Consider the following 12099-nt stretch of genomic DNA (forward strand, 5'->3'; position numbering starts at 1 on the left):
TTCCTCTTACTGGGCCAGCTGTGACAGCACATGGAAGTGATCAGAAAACCCTCTTCAAAAGTTATGTACTTCATAAAAATGCAAATATAAGACACTTGGAAACCATTGCAATGTCTTTGGACAATTTTCCCACAGGGCATGTGGGCATTCTCATTTCCAAACACTGGAGTGTATAATAATTTTAATTCATACCATTAGGCACGGGGATAGTGATAATTACTCTTGAACAGAAGAGTGCATGTAGAAGAGATGCTAATTTTCCTGGAAGTGATGAGATTAAAAAAGAATCAGTAGCAAAGCCCAGTTAGCACATCCTCGAAATTCAGAACAGTTCCTCACAGCAGAGAAGCTGTGAGGCTGGAAGGCTGTGAATTACTGGTATCACTTTGGAGATCAGCATCACAGGCCTTTATGTAAAACACCATCCTGACTAAACAAGCTCAAGCAAACCATGTCCAAAAGGGTGGTATATGTGTGCGAGTTGTTGCTATGCTCAGAGACTACTGATAAGCAGCCCAGCACTCATAAAAATAAGAGAAAATAGGGGCTTCATATGTTTTGGTAAACTGATGATAGGCAGTCTAGTATGCAAAAATCACTATTAGATTGCATGTTTTGCTATGAAAAGGGAAAAAAAAATCAGAAAGTTTTTTTTTCAGTTCCTTTTCCAAGAAGCCATACTCCTACATTAGTCAAAGCGAAGTACGATTGTGGTGACTAACAAAAATAGTATATATGTAAATATGCTGCAATATCTGGATAAACTTCAATCTTGATAAAAGAGGTAAGATAAAGTGATACATCAGAAGAAAAGGTAAGTAGGGTAGAAAGTTTAAAACACCACTTGTTCCTATAAGCAGCCATTACTATGCACAAACATCTGAGTTTCTAAGAGACAGAAATTACTATTACAAATGGTTGCCTGAGGATCAGCAGAGAGTGAACAGGCAAAAACAGAGAAGCTACTCACCATTCAGCAACATGATAATGAAGTGGGAGTACAGCCAGTTAAGATTAAGGGGAAGAAATAGTGTAGAAAAGAGTAGAGATAGTGGAGGAATGAGGAATTTTTTTAACAGAGAGGTTGCATGCAGTAGCAACAGGAATCATTCTGACACAGACTTGCTATTCAGACCGAAGTTTCTATGTTACACAGAAAGAAGCTAAATATGTGTCCAACAGACATTAAAAATATATATGTCTTCAAGATTCTAATCCCTGTTCTAGTTTTTTTGAGCACTACTAAGGTAATAAGAGGTACTTTAATGACACTGGCATCAAGACAGTCCTGAAAAGTACTCAGGCTTACACTATACCTATGAATTCCCCACTGCTTACTACTTTATGTAGTCTCATTTTAACAATGGTTTAAGGCATCTACCTGAAAACAAACAGGTTTTATGAACAGGAAAACAGTTGGTATGCCATTTATAATCAAGCTTTTGGCAGCAGATTGAAAATTTTACCTCACATACCATCCAGAGAGATTTGGCAAAGTGGACACGATGAACACAGCTGTAAGAAAATAAATTATCTGCAGAAAAACAGCTGAAATTAAATGCTTTCCATCTATTTCCATCCATTATAAATCCATTAGAGCAATGACTTAAAAAAACATGAATAACTGCTGTAGTGCAGCAGCTCATAACAAAATTTCAGAATGAAAAAAACCAAAACAAAACAAAACAACTTGTAATGCAAAGAGTGACTTCACAGATCACAGGAGGGACACTTGAGTGCTTTTTACAGAACAAATGCCTTCCAGTTTAGAGAGTAAAAGAGAAAGTTTGTAATATTAGCCTTTCTTTATATTTGAAATACCTTAAAAAGAATAGATATTGCAGGTATTTACAAGTCTGCTGAAAAGGACAGGAACAACCTAAACTATTATGAAGTACTTTGCTTTCCATCTATTTGGTGAATGTGGCCTGTGAAGATACAATCAATTGTGTTACCTCATGGAACTTTTGGAACTTTTTGCAAATTATGTAAATTCCTGCCTTGAATTGTGGAACTAGGATAGGTGTCTCTCATAGCTGGTACTTCACAAACCCCATGCAGTTACTGGAAAATTAGTCAGTCCACTAGATCCAGAGCTAATAATCCTCTTTGGGAATGAGAATAATACAGTTAGTTACAAAGTCTTGTAATTTTTGGAGTGCACAAGGACTTCTCTCCTCCTCTGCATGAGTAAATTAGAGCACAAAAGGAATGGATTTAAGACCTTTTATCAGTTGTCCCACTGTACAGTTAGGTTTTGTCACAGTTATATCTAGCTAATCTTACTGTAAAAACTCGGTGATTCTGTATCTTAATGTTACTACAGATGGAAATTTTACAAGAATAATAATACTGCAAGGGCATAGACTGTTAGACAAACTAGTAGCTGGGATTGAGAATATTACATAGAATGCCACATGTGTAAAATGCTGCTGCTGTTAAATCTCTAAATTATTGGCTGCTGCATTGCTAGTAGAACATTATTGCACTAGTTAAGGTTCACAGAGTCACTCTTTAAACATTTACCAGTTCTGATTCTCCTCCCAAGAACACTACTTTCCCAACATCAAAGTCCTTAGATGTTTGCTGATTTCAGACCTTTTGGTCTGAAAGACGGAATTTAACCGGTTTAAATATTTTGGTGACCATATTTGAATAAATAGATATACATACATAGGGCCCATGTGAGACAAAACATGAGGTATAGACAAAAAGATAGAAAAAAAATCTGTCAACAAATGAAATCTATTTAATAGTAGAAGTCACGAAAGAAGATAAATATTCAGCTGATCAATGAAAACAAGCTGAAGTACAGCCAGGAAAGAGGGTGGGTTCATGTGAAGGATGATAGAGTGTATTAAATTCTTTTTTTTTTTTTTTTCTTTTTTTTTCAGAGAAAAGTATGTTCTTACAATGCTGGTATTTACTGAGTCCAGTGATTGCTATTCTAACTATCCACTGTAATTCTAACAGGTGTACTTAGTTATAGGCTGACATACAAGTACATGGAGGTAGACTACACCTAGATTAGATATTTATTTTACAGTTAGCTTTTAGAGCCTGTTCTCATGCCCCTTGTGATGCAGAAAATTATTCCGAGCCATTTTCCCAGCTTGAACCATTCTATAATTGCCTCCTGTGTGTAAAATGAGTACAGCATAGCAATGAGGAAAAGATGCTGGGAATTGTTCCCACCACAGTAAGTAAAAACATACTGATATTTGGTAAATACGGATGACAGCCAGAACTTACCATATTATCAACCAAAATGAAGAGTCTGCTTAGCTGAAAAATTAAGTCAGACTTCAAAGTCACAAATGAATTGGATTAAGAATAGTGTGAAGAAGAAGGAGCATCCACATCAATGTTTGTTTTACAGTCCCAAGCAGACACACAATGACAGATTACCTGCTATAAATTTCTGCATTATCAGACTGTGTACATTTGAAACAGCTGTCAGGTGCACTGGCTACACAGCTCTTCTGCATGGTGACATTTTGAAAGGGGTTATTTTTCGCAGTCCTAAAGACTACCAGGGCTGTTACTGAAAGAGACCTTTTAAGAGAGGTGGCCTTTGAACAAGGAAGCAGCATGTAGGCTGCGTTCAAAGTGTCAATTGTGATGTTTTAAATTGTGCATGAGATGGTACAAAGAAAAGGGGGAAAAACAATAGATTTCAAGCTTTGAAGCCTGAACAAGGACAAATAAACCATATGAAATACCCACACGTTAAATAATCAGCAGTACGTTAAAAGTAAGGAATCCACAGATAATATAACCAGCTAAAACCAACCCTCATCAGGACAACTGTAAAAGGCACCCTCAGTTGTCTTTAGTGTTCAGAAGCTCCAAATTCTGCTATCAGGGACAAGAATTCTACTAGCAAGCCCATGTTCTTTATCATAGCTGAGCCAAAGAGAGGAAGAATATTGTGGAAGCTTCATTCATGGTCTGGAGACTATATTTGGGAAGACTGGTGGACCCATATAGATCCAAAGAAGTTAGATGACTAGGCCATAAATTTTACTGGCTACAAAAATATTTATTCCATTAAACGTTACCAATCACACCATGATTCTCTTTGAATACCTGTGATTTTATGGCACCGTGTGTGTTTTAAGCATGACCCTAACTAACCTGCAAATTCCCAAAACAGTGAAAGCCACCTTACATATTGCACTGCAGTTTACGAGAATGTAAAAGCGAAGAAATACCTACAGTACGAGTGACATTTTGGTTTAAAGGAATTTCCCCAAAATTACACTTGTACACTGTCATAGGTTCAAAGACTGTATTAAATACTCCACGCGAGCATCTGCCTCCTCACCAAGACTAGTCTTTTTCTTTTCTATTCTCTTTCATTAGGTGAAAGACCAAATTCATTTCAGACTCGGGCAAGGTCTGCACTGAGCTTGAAGTGCAGTTTTGCTTATGGATATATATATATATATATATATATATACACGAAACATTGTTCCTCATCTGTTTTTCAAGCGGCTTCATGTGAACGTTGTAATGGAGGAGACATTATTATCTCTGATGATAAAGCAACATAGCTGCAGATCTGAAACATGAATTATTGTACACAAGGGCAGGAGGGAGCGGGGTGCATGCTCATCACGGTGCATATGGCCACTGCTCAGCCTTCCCCTCAGAACTGCCAAGCCATTGGTGACAGCGCCTGCACACACAGGGGCAATGGGACTGACTGCTGCTACATCACACGAGCTGGCTTTTTAGAAGTGTATAAATGATGACAGAAACAAGAGAAAGCTTTTATTATTTTTTTATTTCCTTCAGATTTAAAAACACTTCATAACCACGGACGCGGAAGGACATCACAGCCTGCCCTACCGTATCACCCAACAACCCTACAAAACCGCTGAAACACGGATCAACACGCTACACTCCCCCACCCTTATAACCGCGAGGTCAGCCCCCTCCCCTCCCCTCCCGCTGCCGCAGCTCCCCCCTTCCCCTCAGAGGCCACACGAGGGCCCCTCCGCCCCGCCTCGCCTCGCCTCGCGCGGGAAGGCGGCGCGGCCACGTGACACCCCCCCCCTCCCGCCCCTCTCCCGCCTTCCCCAGGCGACGCCGGCCGGGCGCGTGCCGCGCGAGGCAGCACCGCGCCGCGGCCGCCATTTCGCGCGTGTGTGTGTGTGTGTGTGTGTGTGTGTGTGGTGAGGGGGCGCCGCCATTTCGTGACGGGGCGCCGCCATGTCGCGGGGCTCCGCCGCGTCGTGGGGCGCTCGCGTGGCGGCGGGGTGCGACGAGGACTGCGACAGCGACGACGACTGCTGGGATATCGGCGTCCCGCGGGATGAGGCGCAGGTGGGGCGAGGCCTCGCCACTGTTGGAGCCCTCGTCCAGCCGGGGCTGGGTGGCGGCTGAGGGGAGAGGGCTTGAGACCCACTCCCCGTCTCTGTTGTGGGTCTTTTTTTAGAAGCAATGGTGGAATATCCTTGGTCTAGGCATATAAAACCTGGTTTTTGAAGGATTGGCTTCTTATGTGAAATCTTTACGTTTCTCATAAATGATTTCTGCATTTATTGATGGCAGACCTATTACTCTTCCCATGTGAGAATGAATCTGAGAAAGACCTGAGGCCTAGAAAGCTGCTTTACGTTTTAAATCTCAGAATGTTTCATCCTCATATGAAGACGTAAGAGATTTATGGCATCTGATAATCGTGAGGCATTTGATAGTGCGAGGCAAAGGGAGGACCTGCATGGCTTTTTCTCGTGGCTGGAGCTAGAAAATGGAAGTAAGGTTAAAATTAGCAGTACTCTGCTAAAGGTTACAGTCAATTTTTCACTGGCCTTGATCTTTAAATCAAGGTTCCTATCCAAAGATATGCGTCATTTGGAAGTTGATGGTTGAGTATAAATAAGTCCAAATTAATTTATTGGCTGTTTCTTATCATTGACTGTCTATACATTAATTAGTTACTAAGAACTCTGCAAAAAATGTGGGAAAGACTACAATACCCTGGAGGAAATAGTATAATTCTGAGTCTTCGTGATACAACTTCCAAATTTACCACAAAATATGACTTCTGACTATACCCTCTTCTGTCAGCAAAGAAGCTAGTGAATATTCCTTGATTCATTGGTGTATGTAATCACTTATAGTTGGGATGATGCCAGCAGCAATCTGCATCTGCAGCTTTAATATAGAACAAATTTGTGATGCTTCTGTGAAAGGAACGTGAGTCAGGCAACGGCTTGAATCGTAAACCAGTCCTTTGGTCAAATCAGTTTTTAGCCAACTCATTTATGACACAGCAATTATAAGTCTTTTGCCATCACAGGAGTAGGAGGGAATAACAACATTAACCCTTCCAGCGATGAAATGCGGGGCTATGCCACACAGCTAGTCACTGGATTACGCTGCCCCACGTTGCAATTTTTGTTTCTAATTATATTCGTTTTATTTTTTTTAACGCTTCACAGCATGTGAAATGTGCAAAAAAGGTAAAGAAATGTGTTGCAATATTGTTTTAGCAGCAGAATATGAAAAGGAGTCTTAACTGAAAGAACACACCACTAAGAAAATCTGCAAACACTGTAGGAGGATAGCACATCCATTGAGAAGGAAGATAGTTGCATTTTCAGAGAATGGAACCTTTCTGAGAAGGTCATCTTAAAATTTTTTTTTTTTACAGCTTTTTTTTTTTTTTTTTTACCTGCCCAAGCAGGTCCACAGAGGTGGAAGGTGGAAGAAGTAAAGTCTTAACAATGCCTTTCTCTTCCTCCACTTCTCTTTGTTGTCCTTACAGAGATCATTAGTGCTTTTATACTGAAATCAAGCTGTAGTTGCTAGCTTGAAACAGTTACCATGTTTTTAACTTTAGTTTTCTTTGTCTGTATATCAGTTGGATCAAATGTTGGAGTTAGACAAGAAGGATGCATTCAAGAAAGCTCTGGTTCATGGTGATGTGTCCTTGATAGAAGAACTCTTAAACTCAGGTAATTAAAGTTATTTATGAAGTTGAATACATTTGCTTGAACTTGGAAAGAATTCTAAAGCTTTGAAGTTTCTTGTTTCAAAGTAACATCTTGGGTCAATATAAGAATACGTGAATATGTCCAATATGGGATAAAAACTCTTGATATAAAGATGAAATTGCTTTTTTTCAGTGTCTCAGCATGATGTATTTCTGCAAGCTCCTCCTAATTGATATTTATTTTATTTTGTCAGTCAAAACTCAAGGAAACTGAGAAAGCTGTCATGTGGGAGCAATTACATAAGGTGTTTGTTTTCAGATGTATCTCTAACCTGAAAATATCTACCACAAACACTGAATTTGAGGTTGTTTAAATTGAGAGTGAGAGCTGAGTGGGTATTCTTTATTTTGTTGTTCTACTTTGGAGGTTGGGGAGAAGGAAGGACATCGGCTTTGTGTGTGTGTGTGTGTGCTCCCCCTGTGTGAAAATTCCATGTTTTTCTTGACCACAGCACTGTTAAATTTGTGGCATGTGCCATTTGTAATACCTTAATTTTCACAAGTGCCATGTTTAATACTACAATATCTGGTACGTGCCAAGTGTCATGGCAACATCAGCTGGAGAAAGATTTTGTGATTCCAAAAGGTCTAATAGGGTTTATGTGGCATTTGTCACTAAAAAGTAGCTTGTCCTGACACTAAAAGCTTTTCTCCATGATCTGTTACTCAGTATTTCTCTGTAATGTGTTTCTGCTATTCAGTGTTCGGAGGATTGGACTTACTGAAGCATCCAGAGCAATCAGAAGCTGCATAGTTGATGTGACCTGCCTAGTGATGATTATCAGGAAGTTTTGCTTCAACAAGCAAGCAGAACAAGTAGCCGTGAGCTTGTTCTCTGAGAAAATGTGTCTTGTGGCTGGAAGAAAGTATTTTTTTCAGCTAGCAATGGGTTTTTCTGAGTTTTAAATTGGTGACATTACTTGCCCTTCAAGGAGAAGACTTTCTCACCCCAGCAGGGAATAATTTTATTTTAAATCAGTATTAACTCAAAACCAATGCACAGGTTGAAACACGGTGTGTGAATACTGTGTGAAATGTATCTTCTGTCTTGCATTGAATGAATCTGTTCTCATGTTGAGTTTTTAGTAATACCTGTGCATTGGATTGCTTAGTTGTTCTGTTACAGTTAGCCGCTCTAAACTGCTTATTCAGCAAAACAGTAATAGCTCAGATCAAACCTTTTTGTGTTGATGCTTGCCACGTAATGAGCTGTTCTAGCCATTTGGAAGGTGAAAATTCCTGTAGTCTGGCATCTTCTCTAAAATGCACAAGGCAGTGAGTGTCATGAGAGTGTCTATAAATTTCCTAAGATAATGATTAATTTTTAACACATCGATTATAGCCTCTGCAGAGCAGTGGAACGTAATGCCTCTCTGACGAAAGGCATTGTCCTTCGGAGGATTAGTGCTTAGTCAGATGAAATCTTTGCCTCCAAAGTTGCCTTTAGTTTCTGTTCAGTAGAGCTTGCAGAAGGCGTGCTACCAGCTCTCCACCAAGCTCCAGGTTTGTGTTGGAAATGGATTTCCTAGCAACAGTTATGGACGTTCCCTCAGGTAGAACAAGAACATGCTGTCTCCTGGCTTGCGTTGCAATTGCTCCAAGAATCCGTGCTGCTGAGGCAATTTCACAGAGCTCCTTTAGGAAATGGACAAGTCTTCTCTAATCTCTACTATAAAATACTAACATACTAAGAACAGTTTCCTGAAGTGTGTGTCACAAAGTATTGCAAGCAAGTAGAAGGTGTGGAGGTGACTCTAACTGGCATTTTGGTCTGCTCTGGGAGCAAAATACTTACTACTGTATAATCTGTATGTTTTCCTCAAATGGGACTAAAAGTTAAGGCCTAGTGACAGTTCAGGCAGATCAGAGATACAAACACAGGCACTCCTTTCTTGTTCTCAGCAGTCTGTCTTTGCATGTTTGTCGGAGCTCATCTGGTCTTGTGCAGGTGGTTCAGACAACTGAAATAACAGTAAACTATGTACGGGAGGGTGGGGAATGAGTAATTTTTCAGCCATTTAGGACTTTGAACTGAGAACCATAGGTGGGCCAGCATTGGAGACAGCAGCAGTGCTATTTAACTTAGCTTTAAGGTGTTGTGGAACCACAGCAGTCACTGTTGACAGACTTAAATCAATACTTCTATTAGAAAAGAAGTCTTCCAGTATCAATCATTTTAGAAGTTGCCCCTCAAATAAATTGAGACTGAATGTGAATGGATTTTAAAAGTAGAAGCGGTTCTTAAAGTAAGAGTCTTTCAGCACCTTACATTTTTTTGTATCATCCCTGGAATTACTTATCGTGAAAAGGTATATGCAGAATTTGATTATAGTTCTTCCTTGTTAAACTTTCTGAGTTTGAGGTTGCATTTTTCTCTCTAAAAATAGCCTTCCTACCACTGCTGTTACTAGCCACAGTCAACAAAATACCTGAATGAGGTACCAGAGAAGCTGCACTAAGGTGTGCGAGTGAGTGTGTGATCACTAGCAAAGATCAAACCAGACTAGCCAGTGAGTGAAGTGGGAGGCAGGGGGGTGCACGTGTGGGCTGTGGAGCCCTCTGTTCGGACAGAGAGGGGAGCAGGGTGAGGCCCTCGATGCTGTGTTGTGAGCACTCTGTGGGGCTGGTGGTGTCTGTGGTGTCTGTGTTTGCCTGCAGGGAATACACACACAGCCTTGGTACTGGTTGGACCTGGGATCATGGAGCTGCAGCAGGCTGGCTGATCTGGCCTCATTTTTCCCTAAATCTTTTTTTTTTTTCCTGGGCTTCATTGTTGCCTTACCAGACTTTGTAAGGGCGTTTTTGATACCAAACGAGCACTTGAAAACAGCTCATGCAATGAGTTTGAGTAGTAACTAGCAGGAGATGCTCGGTCAACAGCTCCTATAACCATGCAGCCAAGCAGCCAGGTAAGTGTTGATGCTATTTTAGTTGTCCTTTCTCTATCTTCCCCTGAGGGTAACAATTTGCGTTGTGACTTCCACAGTGCAGAAATGCTTCACGGCACTCACTAGAAAGACAGCAGCAGACCACGTGTGACAGGCTGCAATGCAACTTTGACATTTCAAAGTTGCCTTGCAAAAGAAGACCATTCTACCTTTAAAACTTAGGAAAAGCACCAGCATTCTGGCCGATACTGTCCACTATATATGTAAAGAAAGCAGCAAGGAAAGCACATTATCAAGTGTTCCAGTAAATCTGAATGCATGCCTAGTAGGTCTTTTGCCATTATTATTCAAATATGTATTAAAAAGCTCTGGATGGGAGCTGTAGTCACTTGGACTGCTTTTCCTCTGAAGAGAGACAGTGACTTTGTAATGCTGAGAGTGCCAGCTTTCTCATCCTCCTTCCCTAGCGGTGTTAGTTCAGTGGGCTGTGGGATATCAAACTTTCTAGATACTTGAAGTGACTTGTCTACAAGGAAGTTCAGATACAGCTGCTGAGGGACTGGCAGTCCTCACCCACAGTTACTGGGTCGCCTTGTGGAACTTGGCTGTGGGCCTCAGCGAAGCGTTTTGTAAACGGCAAACAGGAATGCTGTGGCATTAAGGATTGCAGCTAGTATGTATGCATTACTGAAAGGATTTGATCATAGCTTCTGTGGCTTGCAGGTGTTAGAATGCTTCAAAACCCGGCATTTGTTGAATGCTTCCTCTTTATTGATTACAACTCCTGATCCTGAACAGTTGAAGAATCAATTGCAGAGCGGTGACTTTCTACTCAGCTTTAATGGCTTCATGTTGCTACAGTGAGCAGATCTTTGACAAGCTGTCTAGGCAGAGAAGGTAGATACACATTCTGCATGAAAAGGTTTGTGTGTAGCTTGACTGTCACAAATTTCTTAGGACAGTGTTTTCCACAACTTCCTCTTGTAAAGAAATACATTTAGTAATCCACAATCACTGTTGGACTAACATGGAATCAACTGATGGCAACCAACTGCTATAGAGGAAATAATACGTGATGGATGAGTAAAGGGATGTTTTCTCTTACTGCAAAAATCTATAAAGATTTTTATTTGAAAGTTGTCACGTGAGTTGCTGGGTCTGGTACTCCATGTTTGGTGAATTTGGAAGGGCCGTCTGGCCAGTTTATTATTAGCCACAGGAGAGGCTGTGACTATTATACAGGCTAACAAAGCTGGTGGTGGTGACTGAATCTTGCATTATTTTATCTTAGAATTATAGAATGGTTTGGGTTGGAAGAGATCGTAAATTATATTTCTTTGGAGATAATATTTTCATAGTACTGAACACAAAACTAGTATCTGCAGCTTAGCTGCATTGGAAGGTAGCTAGTAAAAGGAGCCATGAAGCCAGAAAACCCTAGTCAGTATGGTCTTAATAGTATGACAGACACATTGCTTCCACAGCAGCCCATTTGGCTTGGTAAGAATAAAAATTTGGGTTTTTTTTTATTATTATTATTTAAATGCTTTTCTGTTGTGCTTACCTACTTGGATTGAGTACTGGGCTTCCTTGGGGTCAGTTCTAAAAGTTGTTTTCTTATATTCCAGAGAAGGATGTATTTAAAAAACAGCAATGGTATAAGAGGCTTTCCTTTCCCGAGGACTAAGTGGAAACTGTGTAACCTTCATGCTAATACATATTTGAATAAGATTTTATAAAATCTTTTTTATAAAAGATTCATTGATGTAATTTAAAGATTTTAGTATCTTAAATTTTGACAGGTGTAAGCATAGAATCTAGCTTTCAGTTTGGATGGACTCCCCTGATGTGTGCTGCCAGTGTGGCTGATTTTGCAGTGGTGCGTCTCCTTCTGGACAGAGGTGCCAATGCATGCTTTGAAATAGGTAAGATGTGAATAAAAATAGTGGCCAGTGCCTCTCCGTGCCAGACATTGTCCTACCTTTATTCTCTTTCTATGTAGAGAGAAAAAAATCAAATGATCACAATGGAACTGGGATATAGTCTAGATTTTTAAAGCAAAAGTAGTATTTCTGAAGTTATATATATATATATATATTCTTGGGTCTCATCTGGATTCAGCTGATGGATATCCTTATTCTGTCTCTCTCTTTCCTTCGCATTCTGTCTTCCATAACACCTCCTGATCCCCAGGTACATTTTTTA

General features: G+C 40.3%; 1 protein-coding gene across 1 annotated transcript in view; it reads left to right on the forward strand.

Moving 5' to 3' along the window:
* The first annotated feature begins 5217 nt into the window (after nt 1–5217).
* The window catches only part of ASZ1 (ankyrin repeat, SAM and basic leucine zipper domain containing 1), a 36786-nt gene continuing 29904 nt past the window's right edge, over nt 5218–12099 (forward strand). Inside the window, exons 1-3 of the mRNA XM_032205214.1 lie at nt 5218–5331; nt 6875–6968; nt 11697–11819. Coding sequence (XP_032061105.1) covers nt 5218–5331; nt 6875–6968; nt 11697–11819 — 331 coding nt within the window. The remainder of the gene's footprint in view (nt 5332–6874; nt 6969–11696; nt 11820–12099) is intronic.

The sequence above is a fragment of the Aythya fuligula genome, chromosome 1 (assembly GCF_009819795.1).
Source record: "Aythya fuligula isolate bAytFul2 chromosome 1, bAytFul2.pri, whole genome shotgun sequence".
Taxonomy (NCBI): Eukaryota; Metazoa; Chordata; class Aves; order Anseriformes; family Anatidae; genus Aythya; species Aythya fuligula.